We start from the raw sequence: 16,832 nt of genomic DNA, 5'->3' as shown, positions 1-16,832 counted from the left end.
AACCGCACGTCGTCGCACGACCGATCCACGCCTCCACTCCTACGAATGCGAGACCTTCTCTACGTCTTCCTCGCGCTTCGCGTCGTTCTAGGCGGTCGGCACGCTGCTCTATCGCTTTCCCGTGTCAATCGACTTCGCTAGGTCCTTCCGTCGACGTAAATTTGCACGAGAAGACGATTCTATTCGACGAGTCGGGTCAAAAGCTGGCGAAACGATTCACGAAGCTCGTAAGCGAGCCCAATCCGCGCGCAATGCAGAGATTGACTTTTTGTCTAGCTCTCGGGCCAGCACGTCGACGAAATTTCCCTGCGCGTAGCCGCGTTCGGACGCAATTTTACCTTGGATCTATCGCTCAATAAGTATCGCCCCCCTCCCCCGCTCGAGAACACCCGCGAGCTCTACCTTTTTTTTTCAGGCGTCTCTTCGCCGGAAATTATAAAGAAGTTTATTTTAGTGATGAATCGGGCGAAGAAATGGTTACATACGTAAGTGCAGAGACCGCTGTCATTTCGTAGCAGTGGTTTACCCCATTTGGCATGCACTACGTATGTTAATAAATAGCACTCCGGACTAGTAGTATGACTTCAAAGTCTCCGGTCTATAGACTCTATTCACTAATGTAGCTGCTCATGTAGGGGGCGGAGAATTGCTATTATCATGGGACGATTCGTGGCATTGAAGCCGATTCATCTGTTGTTGTGAGCACCTGTAATGGGCTAAGGTTCGTTTTTAGACCAGGAATTTATTTCGTGGCAATTGATATTCTCAAACCGTCTTCTCAGTGGCAGCTTTGCTAATGGCACGTCACCCGAATCGCACTACTACATTGAACCAGAAAAGGATGGGGAGGTAAGAAAAGAATGATTTCGAATAGTGGTGTTCTTACTGTACCTACTAGTTTCACTTGGTCTATCGAGCAAGTGATTTGGCCAACGCTAATGCGCTCCTTACATGCGGTACATTACGTTGTGTTCTCTTATTGAACTGATATCCACATGTTGTCAGGCTTGGGAAATCATTCCTTCGCTCCTACTCCAAACGCTGTCGTTGCAAACGTCAAGAAAGATTTTCAAAGAGTAAAAGAGAAACCGAGACAGCGCGATTTTCTTCTTTCAAATTTCTTCCCGCAAGGCTCGTCGTTCCGTCCTAACAGAAACCAAATACGTTGAACTTCTCATTGTCAATGACTACCGTCAGGTAAAGAGAGGGGAGGGGGGAGGGCACACGTCCCAATAACGACATCTATCTCAGTATAAGAAACGAGGCACTGTCGCCGCAACGGGAGATCGAGCAAAAGCCATCGCCAATTTCGTCGATTCCGTCTACAAAACACTGAACGTGCGCGTGGCGCTTGTTGCCGTGGAAACGTGGAACAACGGCGACAAGATTTCGATCAGTTCCGACGCTGGAACGACCTTGGACGACTTCTTAGTTTATAGGGAAAACACGTTGGTATCAAAATACAGTCACGATAGTGGCCAGCTAGTCAGGTGAATTAAAATTATTAGCATTGATCTCTCAGAACGTTTCTCATTGACAGTAACCTGGATTTTGCTGGGACCACCATTGGGATAGCACCGCTGAAAGGCATGTGCAGATTGTCTAGTTCAGGTGGAGTCAATCAGGTAGATATTGGCGAATAGTTAGGTAATCGCTAAAAAAATACGTACTTTTTTAGGACACTTCCACGTCCGATCAGGTGGCGTCGACGATGGCGCACGAGATGGGCCACACGTTTGGAATGGAACACGACGACTTGCAAGGCCGTACGTCGCGTCGATTGTAGCAATTGAGATAGAGAGAGGCGATTTAGGTAACTGCAAGTGCACGGATACGAGCGGAGCCGGCTGCTTGATGGCTTCGAGTAGCAAGTGAGGATGCGTTTTAAGAAAAGAGACGAGAGCGAGAGAGTGTTCCTTTTTAGTGGAATAGCGGCAACCATCTGGTCCGACTGCAGCAGATCGGATTTGAACACGTTTCTTAGTGCTGGATCGGGGTCGTGTCTATTTAACGTTCCAACGCAGGTAATTAGACTCCCTCCTCTCTCGCGAGCCTTACCCAATTGCAAGGATTTAATTGATGCACTATAGTTATTTGGAGATCCTGTGTGTGGTAATGGGTTCGTTGAAACGGGAGAGGAATGCGATTGCGGGTCAACGTCGGTACATACTACATATCGGTAGTTTACTATTGACTTATATAAAACCCCCAGGAGTGCGCGACTAATGATCCGTGCTGCGAACCCGGTAAGTGCAAGCTCAAATCGACGTCCCAATGCAGCAAAGGAAGCTGCTGCGAAAACTGCAAAGTCGGTTCTCAGGACGTCAAGCGTTTTTGGCTATGCAGTATGTGGGCCGTTTTTTAGTTCAAGGCGGCTGGATCGTCTTGTAGAGCGACTGCAACCGATTGCGACCTGGTCGAATATTGCGGCGGATCGTCGAAAGACGTATGATTAAATAGGCCAAGGGATGTGAGAGATAGGGAACGTTTTTGTCTCGGTACCTGAGTACCGAGACATAGTTTTCGGGATGTAAAAAATTACTAACGGGCGTACCGGAAAAGTGGTGGGTAGTAGGCTCTCGCGACTGGGTCCCTCAGGTGTCCGATACATTGTAGTTGTGCACCTGGGTATTTGTTAAGGTCCTTCTCTTTTCGTTTCGGAGAAATTTGGGTCTTTTCGTGAAACAGGATGTGACGTCACAGAAGTTTGGAATGCTGCGGTCAGAACGGATGGTGTCATGTTTTTCGGTACACCCGTTGTGACAATGCGCTTACCTTTCGGTTTTTTCAAGGTCGTGCCGATGTGCACTTACCGTTTGCGGCGTTCAGTTCGTTGTTCCGGAGCTTGGGCAAAGTGGTGAAAACTGACATAAGAAATATGTAAGGGATATGTGCCCGTGTCTGTCGGGCTTGGTTAGGTACTGATCGCTCTTCATCATTTAATTCTATACGGGCGAGATGGCGTTGTGTCCGTCGCTGCAGCAGTTGAAGCGACGCTAAGGAGCTCAGCATTGTGACTCGCTGAAATGAGCGATGTGAATGAGGTGCGTGCGGTATTTTGTCTAGACGTGGTAGGGAGGCGTGACGGTATCAATTTTGAGATCGATTACCACCACCATTTCTCGTGGGAGCGTGGTGAGTCGCCTAAACACTCACCATGGTACCAGTCAAAATAAGCGAAGCGCCTCTCCACCGTAGTCAAAATACCACGCGCCTCATTTGCCGCTCATTCAGAGTAAGCTAGTCACGCATGCTGTACTGCTTATCATAGCCTCTGCTGCTGCAGAAATGAACGCGCCGGCATCGCCCATGATAGAATTTTTGAGCAACCTGAAGTACCTAACCAACCAAGCCCTCGACAGACACAAAAATCTCTGCCATATACATTATTTCAGTTGCCGCCACTTCGCCCATGCCCTAGAAAGAACCCAATGCTGCAAACGATAAGCGCATAAGAACTGAAAGGTATAGTTCCAAACGTCTGTGACATTTTTGAAAAGAGCGAGACCGGCCCTAACTATTACATTACAGGAGAAAAGAGTTGGCCAGTCCCTTGTAATTTTTCTGTAATTTATTACAGGAGAGAACAGTTGGCCAGTCCCTTGTAATTTCACTGTAATTTATTACACTAGAGAACAGTTGGCCAGCTCCTTGTAATTTCACTGTAAATTATTACAGGAGAGAACAGTTGGCCAGCCCCTTGTAATTTCACCGTAATTTATTACACTATAGAACAGTTGGCCAGTCCCTTGTAATTTTTCTGTAATTTATTACAGGAGAGAACAGTTGGCCAGTCCCTTGTAATTTCACTGTAATTTATTACAGGGAAGAACAGTTGGCCAGTCCCTTGTAATTTCACTGTAATTTATTACACTAGAGAACAGTTGGCCAGTCCCTTGTAATTTTTCTCTAATTTATTACAGGAGAGAACAGTTGGCCAGTCCCTTGTAATTTGACTGTAATTTATTACAGGAGAGAACAGTTGGCCAGTCCCTTGTAATTTCACTGTAATTTATTACACTAGAGAACAGTTGGCCAGTCCTTTGTAATTTTTCTGTAATTTATTACAGGAGAGAACAGTTGGCCAGTCCTTTGTAATTTCCTGTAATTTATTACAGGAGAGAACAGTTGGCCAGTCCTTTGTAATTTTCCTGTAATTTATTACAGGAAAGAACAATTGGCCAGTCCGTTGTAGTTTGACTGTAATTTATTACACTAGAGAACAGTTGGCCAGTCCCTTGTAATTTTCCTGTAATTTATTACAGAAAAGAACAGTTGGCCAGTCCCTTGTAATTTCAATGTAATTTATTACAGGAGAGAACAGTTGGCCAGTCCCTTGTAATTTCACTGTAATTTATTACACTAGAGAACAGTTGGCCAGTCCTTTGTAATTTTTCTGTAATTTATTACAGGATAGAACAGTTGGCCAGTCCTTTGTAATTTCCTGTAATTTATTACAGAAGAGAACAGTTGGCCAGTCCCTTGTAATTTTTTACACTAGAGAACAGTTGGCCAGTCTCTTGTAATTTTCCTGTAATGTATTACAGGAAAGAACAGTTGGCCAGTCCCTTGTAATTTTTCTGTAATTTATTACAGGAAAGAACAATTGGCCAGTCCGTTGCAATTTGACTGTAATTTATTACAGGAAAGAACAGTTGGCCAGTCCCTTGTAATTTCACTGTAATTTATTACACTAGAGAACAGTTGGCCAGTCCCTTGTAATTTTCCTGTAATTTATTACAGGAGAGAACAGTTGGCCAGTCCCTTGTAATTTCACTGTAATTTATTACAGGAGAGAACAGTTGGCCAGTCCCTTGTAATTTCACTGTAATTTATTACAGGAGAGAACAGTTGGCCAGTCCCTTGTAATTTCACTGTAATTTATTACAGGAGAGAACAGTTGGCCAGTCCCTTGTAATTTTTCTGTAATTTATTACAGGAGAGAACAGTTGGCCAGTCCCTTGTAATTTGACTGTAATTTATTACAGGAGAGAACAGTTGGCCAGTCCCTTGTAATTTTTCTGTAATTTATTACACTAGAGAACAGTTGGCCAGTCCTTTGTAATCTTTCTGTAATTTATTACAGGAAAGAACAGTTGGCCAGTCCCTTGTAATTTTTCTGTAATTTATTACACTAGAGAACAGTTGGCCAGTCTCTTGTAATTTTCCTGTAATTTATTACAGGAGAGAACAGTTGGCCAGTCCCTTGTAATATTTCTGTAATTTATTACACTAGAGAACAGTTGGCCAGTCTCTTGTAATTTTACAGATAAGTGGGGAAGGCTGTACAACGGGTTTGAACGTTCAAACGGGGGGTTAGAGTAGAGATGCGTGAGGAAGGCTGTACAACGGGTTTGAACGTTCAAACGGGGGGTTAGAGTAGAGATAAGTGGGGAAGGCTGTACAACGGGTTTGAACGTTCAAACGGGTACAACGGGTTTAAACGTTCAAACGGGGGTTCGAACGTTCAAACGGGGGTTGGTTGTGTAGAGATATGGGGAAGGCTGTACAATGGGTTTGAACGTTCAAACGTGGGGTTAGAGTAGAGATAAGTGGGGAAGGCTGTACAACGGTTTTGAACTTCAAACGGGGTTAGAGTAGAGATAAGTGGGGAAGGCTGTACAACGGGTTTGAACGTTCAAACGGGGGTTTGAACGTTCAAACGGGGGTTGGTTGTGTAGAGATATCGGGAAGGCTGTACAATGGGTTTGAACGTTCAAACGGGGGGTTAGAGTAGAGATAAGTGGGGAAGGCTGTACAAGGGTTTTAACGTTCAAACGTGGGGTTAGAGTAGAGATAAGTGGGGAAGGCTGTACAACGGGTTTGAGCGTTCAAACGGGTACAACGGGTTTAAACGTTCAAACTGGGGTTCGAACGTTCAAACGGTGGTTGGTTGTGTAGAGATAAGTGAGGAAGGCTGTACAACGGGTTTGAACGTTCAAACGGGGGGCACCCGTTCTAACGTTCAAACACCCGTTCGAACGTTCGAACCCTTAAAACTTTCGAACCTTTCGAACGTTCGAACGGGGTGTTCGAACGTTCGAACGGGTTTCGAACGTTCGAACGGGGTGTTCGAACGTTCGAACCCCGGTTCGAACGTTCGAACGGGGGTTCGACGTTCAAACCCTTTGAACGTTCGAACCTTTCGAACGTTCGAACCCTTCGAATGTTTGATCATACATCCGATATTTGAGGTCTCCTTAGTGTACTACGATTAAAGGTTCTACACCCGTTTGGACGTTCGAACACCCGTTTGAACGTTCGAACACCCTTTCGAACGTTCGAACCGTTCGAACCGTTCGAAACGTTCGAACCGTTCGATCGTTCCTTCGAATGTTCAAACCCTTTGAATGTTCGAACCCTTCGAACCGTTCAAACGTTCGAACCGTTCGAACCGTTCGATCGTTCCTTCGAATGTTCAAACCCTTTGAATGTTTGAACCCTTTAAACGTTTGAACCCTTCGAACGTTCGAACCCTTCGAATGTTCGAATCCTTTGAACGTTCGAACCCTTCGTCGAACCTTCGAATTTTCCAATGTTCGAACCCTTCGAACGTTCGAACACCCTTTCGAACGTTCGAACGTTCGAACACCCGTTCGAACACCCGTTCGAACCGTTCTAACGTTCGAACCTTCGAACGCCCGTTCGAACACCCGTTCGAACACCCGTTCGAACACCCGTTCGAACGTTCGAACCGTTCGAACGTTCGAACCCCCACTTGAACGTTCGAACCCCCGTTCGAATGTTCGAACACCCTTTCGAACGTTCGAACGTTCGAACACCCGTTCGAGCGTTTGAACCGTTCGAACCGTTCGAACATTCGAATGTTCAAACACCCGTTCGAACGTTTGAACCCCCGTTCGAACGTTCGAATGCCTGGTTCGAACGTTCAAACACCCGTTCGAACGTTCGAATGCCTGGTTCGAACTTTCGAACGCCTTGTTCGAACGTTCGAATGCCTGCTTCGAACGTTCGAATGCCTGGTTCGAACGTTTGAATGCCTTGTTCGAACGTTCGAACGCCTTGTTCGAACGTTCGAACCCTTCAAACGTTCGAACCTTTCGAACGTTCGAACCCTTCGAATGTTCAAACACTTCGAACGTTCAAACGGGGTGTTCGAACGTTCGAACGTAGTGTTCGAACGTTCGAAGGGGGGTTCGAACGTTTGAACGGGGTGTTCGAACGTTCGAACCGGGGTTCGAACGTTCAAACGGGGGTTCGACGTTCGAACCCTTCGAACGTTCGAACCTTTCGAACGTTCGAACGATTTGAATGTTCGAACCCTTCGAATGTTCAATCATACATCCGATATTTGAGGTCTCCTTAGTTTAATACAGTCGATATTTGACCTTAGTTTAATACAGCCGATATTTGAGGTCTCCTTAGTGTACTACGAGTAAAGTTTCTACACCCGTTCGAACGTTCGAACACCCTTTCGAACGTTCGAACCGTTTGAACCGTTCGAACACCCGTTCGAACGTTTGAACCGTTCGAGCCGTTCGAACGTTCGAACCGTTAGACCGTTCCTTCGAATGTTCGAACCCTTCAAAGGTTCGAATCCTTCGTATTTTCCAATGTTCGAACCCTTCGAAGGTTCGAACCTTTCGAACGTTCAAACCGTTCAAACGTTCGAACCCCCACTTGAACTTTCGAACCCCCGTTCGAACGTTCGAACGTTCGAACACCCATTCGAACGTTCAAACACCCGTGCGAACGTTCGAACCCCCGTTCGAACCGTTCGAACACCCGTTCGAACACCCGTTCGAACGTTCGAACTTCCCATTCGAACGTTTGAACTTCCCATTCGAACGTTTGAACTTCCCATTCGAACGTTCGAACTTCCCATTCTAACGTTCGAACCCCGCGTTCGAACATTCGAATCCGCGTTTGAACGTTCGAAGACCCCGTTCGAACGTTCGAACCTTTCGAACGTTCGAACCTTTCAAACGTTCGAACCCTTCGAATGTTCGAACCCTTCGAATGTTAAAACACTTCGAACGTTCGAACCCTTCAAACTTTCGAACCTTTCGAACGTTCGAACGGGGTGTTCGAACGTTCGAACCCCGGTTCGAACGTTCGAACCCCGGTTCGAACGTTCGAACGGGGGTTCGACGTTCAAACCCTTCGAACGTTCGAACTTTTCGAACGTTGGAACCCTTCGAATGTTCGATCATACATCCGATATTTGAGGTCTCCTTAGTATAATACGGCCGATATTTGAGGTCTCCTTAGTTTAATACAGCCGATATTTGAGGTCTCCTTAGTGTACTACGAGTAAAGGTTCTACACCCGTTCGAACGTTCGAACACCCTTTCGAACGTTCGAACCGTTTGAACCGTTCGAACACCCGTTCGAACGTTCGAACCGTTCGAGCCGTTCGAACGTTCGAACCGTTAGATCGTTCCTTCGAATGTTCGAACCCTTCAAAGGTTCGAATCCTTCGTATTTTCCAATGTTCGAACCCTTCGAACGTTCGAACCTTTCGAACGTTCAAACCGTTCGAACGTTCGAACCCCCACTTGAACTTTCGAACCCCCGTTCGAACGTTCCAACCGTTCGAACCGTTCGAACCTTCGAACGTTCAAACACCCGTTCGAACGTTTGAACCCCCGTTCGAACGTTCAAATGCCTGGTTCGAACTTTCGAACGCCTTGTTCGAACGTTCGAATGCCTGCTTCGAACGTTTGAATTGCTGGTTCAAACGTTCGAATGCCTGGTTCGAACGTTCGAATGCCTGGTTCGAACGTTCAAATGCCTTGTTCGAACGTTCGAATGCCTTTTTCGAACGTTCGAACGCCTTCGAAGGGGGGTTCGAACGGGGGTTCGACGTTCAAACCCTTCGAACGTTCGAACCTTTCGAACTTTCGAACGTTCGAACCTTTCGAACGTTCGAAGGATTTGAATGTTCGAACCCTTCGAACGTTCGAACCCTTCGAATGTTCGATCATACATCCGTTATTTGAGGTCTCCTTAGTATAATACAGCGGGGGTTAGAGTAGAGATAAGTGAGGAAGGCTGTACAACGGGTTTGAACGTTCAAACGTGGGGTTAGAGTAGAGATAAGTGGGGAAGGCTGTACAACGGGTTTGAACGTTCAAACGGGTACAACGGGTTTAAACGTTCAAACGGGGGTTCGAACGTTCAAACGGGGGTTGGTTGTGTAGAGATATGGGAAGGCTGTACAACGGGTTGGAACGTTCAAACGGGGGTTCGAACGTTCAAACGGTCCTTGTAATTTCACTGTAATGTATTACACTAGAGAACAGTTGTCCAGTCCCTTGTAATTTTCCTGTAATTTATTACAGGCGAGAACAGTTGGCCAGTCCCTTGTAATTTGACTGTAATTTATTACAGGAGAGAACAGTTGGCCAGTCCCTTGTAATTTTTCTGTAATTTATTACACTAGAGAACAGTTGGCCAGTCCTTTGTAATTTTTCTTTAATTTATTACAGGAGAGAACATTTGGCCAGTCCTTTGTAATTTCCTGTAATTTATTACAGGAGAGAACAGTTGGCCAGTCCCTTGTAATTTTCCTGTAATTTATTACAGGAGAGAACAGTTGGCCAGTCCGTTGTAGTTTGACTGTAATTTATTACACTAGAGAACAGTTGGCCAGTCCCTTGTAATTTTCCTGTAATTTATTACACTAGAGAACAGTTGGCCAGTCTCTTGTAATTTTCCTGTAATTTATTACAGGAAAGAACAGTTGGCCAGTCCCTTGTAATTTCAATGTAATTTATTACAGGAGAGAACAGTTGGCCAGTCCCTTGTAATTTCACTGTAATTTATTACAGGAGAGAACAGTTGGCCAGCCCCTTGTAATTTCACTGTAATTTATTACAGGAGAGAACAGTTGGCCAGTCCCTTTTAATTTTCCTGTAATTTATTACAGGAGAGAACAGTTGGCCAGTCCCTTTTAATTTTTCTGTAATTTATTACAGGAGAGAACAGTTGGCCAGCCCCTTGTAATTTCACTGTAATTTATTACACTAGAGAACAGTTGGCCAGTCCTTTTAATTTCCTGTAATTTATTACAGGAGAGAACAGTTGGCCAGTCCTTTGTAATTTTCCTGTAATTTATTACAGGAAAGAACAATTGGCCAGTCCGTTGTAGTTTGACTGTAATTTATTACAGGAAAGAACAATTGGCCAGTCTGTTGTAGTTTGACTGTAATTTATTACACTAGAGAACAGTTGGCCAGTCCCTTGTAATTTTCCTGTAATTTATTACACTAGAGAACAGTTGGCCAGTCTCTTGTAATTTTCCTGTAATTTATTACAGGAAAGAACAGTTGGCCAGTCCCTTGTAATTTCAATGTAATTTATTACAGGAGAGAACAGTTGGCCAGTCCCTTGTAATTTTTCTGTAATTTATTACAGGAGAGAACAGTTGGCTAGTCCCTTTTAATTTTTTTGTAATTTATTACAGGAGAGAACAGTTGGCCAGCCCCTTGTAATTTCACTGTAATTTATTACACTAGAGAACAGTTGGCCAGTCCCTTGTAATTTTCCTGTAATTTATTACACTAGAGAACAGTTGGCCAGTCTCTTGTAATTTTCCTGTAATTTATTACAGGAAAGAACAGTTGGCCAGTCTCTTGTAATTTCAATGTAATTTATTACAGGAGAGAACAGTTGGCGAGTCTCTTGTAATTTTTCTGTAATTTATTACAGGAGAGAACAGTTGGCCAGCTCCTTGTAATTTCACTGTAATTTATTGCACTAGAGAACAGTTGGCCAGTCCCTTGTAATTTTCCTGTAATTTATTACACTAGAGAACAGTTGGCCAGTCTCTTGTAATTTTCCTGTAATTTATTACAGGAAAGAACAGTTGGCCAGTCCCTTGTAATTTCAATGTAATTTATTACAGGAGAGAACAGTTGGCCAGTCCCTTGTAATTTTTCTGTAATTTATTACACTAGAGAACAGTTGGCCAGTCCCTTGTAATTATTCTGTATGATTGAGGAAGAGAATAATACTTGATCATCGATGATAATATTCATCATCATCACCATCAAGTACCCTTCTCTTTTTTCCTTCACGTTGCACTCTGCTTTATATTTTACTGTTACACCTGCAATTTCATGCAAGACAAACCGAGACATTTTTCCAAACTAAAACTTGTTTTTGCAGTGCCCGGAAAACTTGTACAAGCAGGATGGAACCTCTTGCGACAACGGCGCCGTATGAAATAGGAAGGAATAAAACGTTTTTGTTTTATTATTTGGGGACTCTAGAGCTATTGTTATGGCGGCGAGTGCAAGACGCTGGACAAGCAGTGCAAATACGTGTGGGGATCAAGTGGGTGCAAGGCGAGTTTTAAAAGAGCGGGTTTTATTTTCTTCCTCAGGCGCCTCGGTGGCCGGTGACGTGTGCTACACTAGTGGCAATAAACGCGGTGACCAGTATGGCCACTGCGGAACATCCGCTTCGAATTTTTACATAGGGTGTACTGACAGGTGGGGAAGATTTGATTGGGCTTATTTACGTTTTGATGGTTTTTATTTAGCAACGTGAGATGTGGCTTGCTGCAGTGTCAAGGAGGCGGCCAGTTTCCTATTCTTGGCGGCAGCAGTCAGGTTGGCACGTTGACCTACACTATAAGTGGAAACCGAATTCCTTGCAAGTAAGTACAGTGCGCACACGAAACAGAAATAAAAGGTTTGAAACGGTATATGGTGAATGATGCCAGAAACGTTAAACAGTACAGTAGTTAGGATAATCAAGATCGGTCAGCACCTACTTAAGCAGTATTTTCTTCTTGTAGAGGCGCGTCTATTGACCTCGGTAGCGACGTACGCGATCCCGGTCTGGTCGAAGATGGAACGCGGTGCGATACGAACAAAGTGAGAACATAAATCGTTCTGCAAACGTAACCGTTGCGTCATCGTATTTCGTGCAGGTCTGCGTTTCGCACGCGTGCACCTCTATTTCCTCTCTGAGCGTCGTCGCTTGTCCGCGAGGCTCCAACAGCTTGACGTGCTCGGGAAATGGGGTCTGCAACAACGTCGGCGATTGCCATTGCAATTCGGGTTACGTTCCGCCCTCCTGCTCGAGCCCAGCACCAGGTACACTATAGAGTGCGAGGTAATAAAGCCTAACTATTTGGATCCACCCTTAGCGGCTGTAGACGGCGCGTGGGGAGCTTGGGGAGCGTGGTCGAGCTGCAGTGCAACATGCGACGGAGGAACCCGAACTCGAATTCGCTACTGCGACAATCCGTCACCTAGCAACGGAGGCAGTTCCTGTCCTGGTTCTTCCAGAGGTCAGCAAGCGTGCAATTCGAATTCCTGTCCCGGTAGGATGGCTCGTTGGAGTCGAGTGTCATTGTTGCTTATTGGATGGTTGTAGTTCCTATCGATGGAGCTTGGAGCGCGTGGGGAAGTTGGACCACGTGCACGGTTTCGTGCGGTTCTGGTATACGTTATCATTTTCGCCAGTGCAACAATCCGCCACCGCAGAACGGCGGCCTCGATTGCTCCGGCGCGAGATTCGAGGACGGCTCTTGCAACACGCGCAGCTGTCCAGGTAATGCTCAACTAGAATCGCTTCGCTTTTTCCTTTGAACGGTTATTGCAGTTGACGGTGGGTGGAGCAATTGGTTGCCATGGTCGGCGTGCACGCAATCGTGCAACAGCGGAACGAGAACGCGTACGCGGTCGTGCGATAATCCGTCGCCGGCAGGCGGAGGCAGCCAATGCTCTGGCTCGAATTCAAACTCGCAGAATTGCAACGAAGTTTCGTGCTTGGGTAAGGTGAAATACAAATTCATTTTACACTTCAGATTTGTTTTATGCAGTGAATCGTGATGGGGAGTGGGGGGCGTGGACAGTTTGGTCTTCTTGCTCCAAACTATGTGGATCGGGCGGCACGCAAACGCGATCGCGACAGTGCGACAATCCGCCGCCGCTGAACGCCGGCAAAACGTGCAGCGAAAGTAGCACCGACAGCCAATCGTGCACGGGCCAGCAATGTCCTCGTAAGTGCCCATCGTAGTGTATTGATTGTTAGGCCCTTGACCGAACCCCTTCACGCGACTCTTGTGAGAGTCGCGTGAGGCTAGCGGCGCTACCGGCGCCGTGCGCGCGCACCCCTTCCGAAGACAATGGAATTTCACTTCATTTCCATCGTCCTTCTCCTCTTCGTCCCGCCGATTTCGTGCGGCTACGAAAAGGAGGAAGCTCACGGCCTTCTATTCGAAATAACAAACGACGAATTCGGCGGCCTCTTTCTCAAAGTCCTCCGCAACAAGCGAACCGGCGAATACGTGTCCATTATCTACAATTTCGGCGGTCGCATCGAAGACATCGTACTCTTGTCGCCCAAGACGGGCGAACTGCGTCCCGTTATCTGGTCGCACTGCCGCAACGCGACGTCCGTACGAGAAAACGGGAGCTGGCGCGGAGAAATGCTGATCCCTTACGCTAATCGAATTAGCGGCGGAACGTACACATTCTACGGCGAAACCTATCATCTACCGATCAACGAACCGGATCGAAATAACGCCATACACGGGCTCATATTCAATCAAACGCTCACCGTCGTTGACCAGGAAGCCGACGACGAATCGGCGACGCTTACGCTTCGTTTCGTGTTCGATAACGTCGATCCGGGCTATCCTTTTCCGCTCGACATGACGCTCATTTATTCGCTCTCCGATACGGGCTTCTCATTCAAAATGATAGCGTTGAATGGCGACGCGCACGACCCGCTTCCCTTCTACGCCGGCTGGCATCCGTATTTTCTCACAACTCCGTACAAGACCATCATCACGTTTTCTAACTGCACCGAGTGGAATCACATTGACGTGACGAAAGATCTTATTCCAACGGGCACGACCGAGCTCGTAGAGGCCTTCTCGGACGGTTTGCTCATCGGGGGTACCGCTGATGAGCCCACCTATTTCGATGACGGTTATAAGCCATTGCTTGGGCCGTCCGTCTGTCCTATGTACGAGACGACGCTCCACGACATGTCAAACGGAGAAACAATTGTTCTTTGGCAGGACAGCAGTTTCCATTATGTCCAGTTTTACACTGGTGCTCGTACGGCGTTTGGTGTCGATGCCGTTGCCGTTGAGCCGATGGCCGGTATGACCGATTGCTATAATAATCACGACGGTCTTATCATATTGAGCGGAAATGAGACGTGGGTTGGATCGTTTGGCGTTCATCTCCGTTGATTTAGTGAAAGCGTCTCAGGAAGAAGCAATTTCTCGTGACTATTTATCTTCCTATGTCTGAGGATTTACACGTGTCATGACGTCGCCTCTGTCTTTTGATGTATTCATGTGAATTAGGTGTTGCATACACAAATTCTGCTTCTCGGCTTTTGATAACGACGAAAACATCTAACATATCAGTTGACATCTGCGAGCACGACGCCTTGCATTTGACGCTACATAGGCTCGTGTGAATCCTTTAATTTTAATCTTTTTTTCCCCTTTCCTTTGTAGGAGATGGCCAGTGGGGAACTTGGGCTCCATGGTCGGCTTGCCCCGTGACGTGCGGCGGAGGAGTGACGTATCGTTTGCGCACCTGCAGCAACCCAACGCCCGCCGACGGCGGCAAGGACTGCTCCGGTGACGGCGTAGATGAAATTCTCTGCGGCACTTTAGATTGCACAGGTAGCCAAACGTTCCCTCTGAAATTTTTAGTCTCAGTTTGTTTGACTGTTAGTTCGTCCTGGAGGAAATGACACGAGTGGTGGCAACGGCAACGACGTCGTTGACGACGGTCCAAACACTGAAAGTAAGGGAGGCGGAAATGGAGGAGTTATTGCCGGCGCCGTTATTGGCGTTTTGGCTCTGCTCGGCATCGGCGTCGGCGTCGGAGTTTACGTTTATCGCCGTAAGCGATCGTACGAAACGAATTCGTCTATCTCAAGATCAGGAATGTACGAGCCGACGTCAACTGAAGACGACAAAGAAAAATACAGGTACACTGCAAAAGCTCCACTCATTTAAATCCGTCATTAGTATTCCCTATCTCTTTCAAGTGGGTATCAACCGCCCAAATATCACGGATCTCAGGAGAATTTGCTGGACGAGCCTGAACCGATGTCCACGACATTTATAGGGGATCCCTTTCCGCCCCCCACACGCAAACCTCTTCCTCCGACTAAACGGTTGGCCCCTGCGCCGCCGCCTCCCGCTAAAGCGCCGGCGCCCAAGCCTCCCGCCAAGCCGTACTCGGCTCCCGCGCATCGGCCGCCACCGCCGCCGGGGAAACCTGTCGGTAAACCTCCGCCGCCTCCCTTGAAACCGGGCGTTAGTGATCAGAGCGGCAGTTCGCCGAAACCGAAACCAAAGCCCAGACCCGGCGCCGTTTCCCTATTGCCACCTGGTAGGCCACCAGTGGCGCGCAAGCCACCGAAGCAGTGGCCTCCCTCCTAGTGTTATGGGTCTTATTTCTCTTCTGCATCGGTAGTCGTTCGTGCACTGTAGAGAGCACCACGTTTCTCTTTGTTTGTTATACGTTGACTATGAGATAAGTTTTTCATATCTTATGGGGCTATTGGAGCCCCTTTACAGTATCCCATCACTGTAGATCTGCGACGTTCTAAATAAGTGCGCAATTAATTTTTTTGTATTGGTAGGCGGCGGCCCTTGACGGAACCTCGAGAGTCACGTGAGGGTTAGCGGAGCTATCCCGGCGCCGCGCGCGCACCCTTTCCAAGGACAATGGAATTTCACTTCATTTCCATCGTCCTTCTCCTCTTCGTCCCGCCGATTTCGTGCAGCTACGAAAAGGAGGAAGCTCACGGCCTTCTATTCGAAATAACAAACGACGAATTCGGCGGCCTCTTTCTCAAAGTCCTCCGCAACAAGCGAACCGGCGAATACGTGTCCATTATCTATAATTTCGGCGGTCGCGTCGAAGACATCGTACTCTTGTCACCCAAGACGGGCAAGCTGCGTCCCGTCATCTGGTCGCACTGCCGCAACGCGACGTCCGTACGAGAAAACGGGAGCTGGCGCGGAGAAATGCTGATCCCTTACGCTAATCGAATTAGCGGCGGAACGTACACATTCTACGGCGAAACCTATCATCTACCGATCAACGAACCGAATCGAAATAACGCCATAGACGGGCTCATATTCAATCAAACGCTCGCCGTCGTCGATCAGGAAGCCGACGACAAATCAGCGACGCTTACGCTTCGTTTCGTGTTCGATAACGTCGATCCGGGCTATCCTTTTCCGCTCGACATGACACTAATTTATTCGCTCTCCGATACGGGCTTCTCATTCAAAATGATAGCGTTGAATGGCGACGCGCACGACCCGCTTCCCTTCTACGCCGGCTGGCATCCGTATTTTCTCACAACTCCTTATAAGACGATCGTCACGTTTTCTAACTGCACCAAGTGGAATCACATCGATGTGACGAACAATCTTATTCCAACGGGCACGACCGAGCTCGTAGAGGCCTTCTCGGACGGTTTGCTCATCGGGGGTACCGCTGATGAGCCCACCTATTTCGATGACGGTTATAAGCCATTGCTTGGGCCGTCCGTCTGTCCTATGTACGAGACGACGCTCCACGACATGTCAAACGGAGAAACAATTGTTCTTTGGCAGGACAGCAGTTTCCATTATGTCCAGTTCTACACTGGTGCTCGTACAGCATTCGGTGTCGATGCCGTTGTCATTGTGCCAATGGCCGGCATGACCGATTGCTTTAACAATCACGACGGTCTTATCATATTGAGCGGAAATGAGACGTGGGTTGGATCATTTGGCGTTCATCTGCGTTGATTTATTGATTGATTTTGAAAGCGTTTCTGGTGACCCTATCTGAGACTGGATTTATAAGCCTGAATTGACGTCC

At 47.1% G+C, this 16,832-nt stretch overlaps 3 protein-coding genes across 3 annotated transcripts; all 3 read left to right on the top strand.

The window, feature by feature from the left end:
* The first annotated feature begins 12 nt into the window (after window positions 1-12).
* LOC136190724 (disintegrin and metalloproteinase domain-containing protein 11-like) lies at window positions 13-15,580 on the top strand. Its single transcript, XM_065978966.1, has 30 exons — window positions 13-94; window positions 142-227; window positions 277-359; window positions 416-485; window positions 636-721; window positions 783-849; window positions 899-956; window positions 1,006-1,076; window positions 1,132-1,197; window positions 1,252-1,490; window positions 1,541-1,625; window positions 1,679-1,766; window positions 1,814-1,871; window positions 1,925-2,024; window positions 2,091-2,162; window positions 2,213-2,308; window positions 2,366-2,446; window positions 11,134-11,184; window positions 11,238-11,301; window positions 11,351-11,459; window positions 11,510-11,626; window positions 11,768-11,846; window positions 11,903-12,068; window positions 12,122-12,298; window positions 12,352-12,528; window positions 12,580-12,750; window positions 12,800-12,979; window positions 14,456-14,626; window positions 14,679-14,937; window positions 14,998-15,580. Exons 1-30 carry the CDS (start codon window positions 46-48, stop codon window positions 15,392-15,394), a joined length of 3,573 nt encoding a protein of 1,190 aa, XP_065835038.1. The 5' UTR covers window positions 13-45; the 3' UTR covers window positions 15,395-15,580.
* LOC136190725 (uncharacterized protein YihR-like) lies at window positions 13,091-14,462 on the top strand. The gene has a single exon (XM_065978968.1). It carries the CDS (start codon window positions 13,106-13,108, stop codon window positions 14,180-14,182), a length of 1,077 nt encoding a protein of 358 aa, XP_065835040.1. The 5' UTR covers window positions 13,091-13,105; the 3' UTR covers window positions 14,183-14,462.
* A 102-nt stretch (window positions 15,581-15,682) lies between the features above and the next one.
* LOC136190037 (uncharacterized protein YihR-like) lies at window positions 15,683-16,759 on the top strand. Its single transcript, XM_065978111.1, has one exon. The coding sequence runs from the start codon at window positions 15,683-15,685 to the stop codon at window positions 16,757-16,759; it is 1,077 nt and encodes a 358-aa protein (XP_065834183.1).
* The last annotated feature ends 73 nt before the right edge of the window (window positions 16,760-16,832 follow it).

The sequence above is a fragment of the Oscarella lobularis genome, chromosome 8 (assembly GCF_947507565.1).
Source record: "Oscarella lobularis chromosome 8, ooOscLobu1.1, whole genome shotgun sequence".
In the NCBI taxonomy this organism is placed as follows: Eukaryota; Metazoa; Porifera; class Homoscleromorpha; order Homosclerophorida; family Oscarellidae; genus Oscarella; species Oscarella lobularis.
Note: the sequence above shows the minus strand (reverse complement) of the source record. Positions and strands in the feature narration are given on the sequence as shown.

Coding starts and splice junctions, on each gene's coding strand:
- LOC136190724 (XM_065978966.1), top strand. CDS start 46: ATGCGAGACCTTCTCTACGTCTTCCTCGCGCTTCGCGTCGTTCTAGGC. Junction 95..141: donor GCTTCGCGTCGTTCTAGGCG/GTCGGCACGCTG, acceptor CGACTTCGCTAG/GTCCTTCCGTCGACGTAAAT. Junction 360..415: donor TTGGATCTATCGCTCAATAA/GTATCGCCCCCC, acceptor TTTTTTTTTCAG/GCGTCTCTTCGCCGGAAATT.
- LOC136190725 (XM_065978968.1), top strand. CDS start 13,106: ATGGAATTTCACTTCATTTCCATCGTCCTTCTCCTCTTCGTCCCGCCG.
- LOC136190037 (XM_065978111.1), top strand. CDS start 15,683: ATGGAATTTCACTTCATTTCCATCGTCCTTCTCCTCTTCGTCCCGCCG.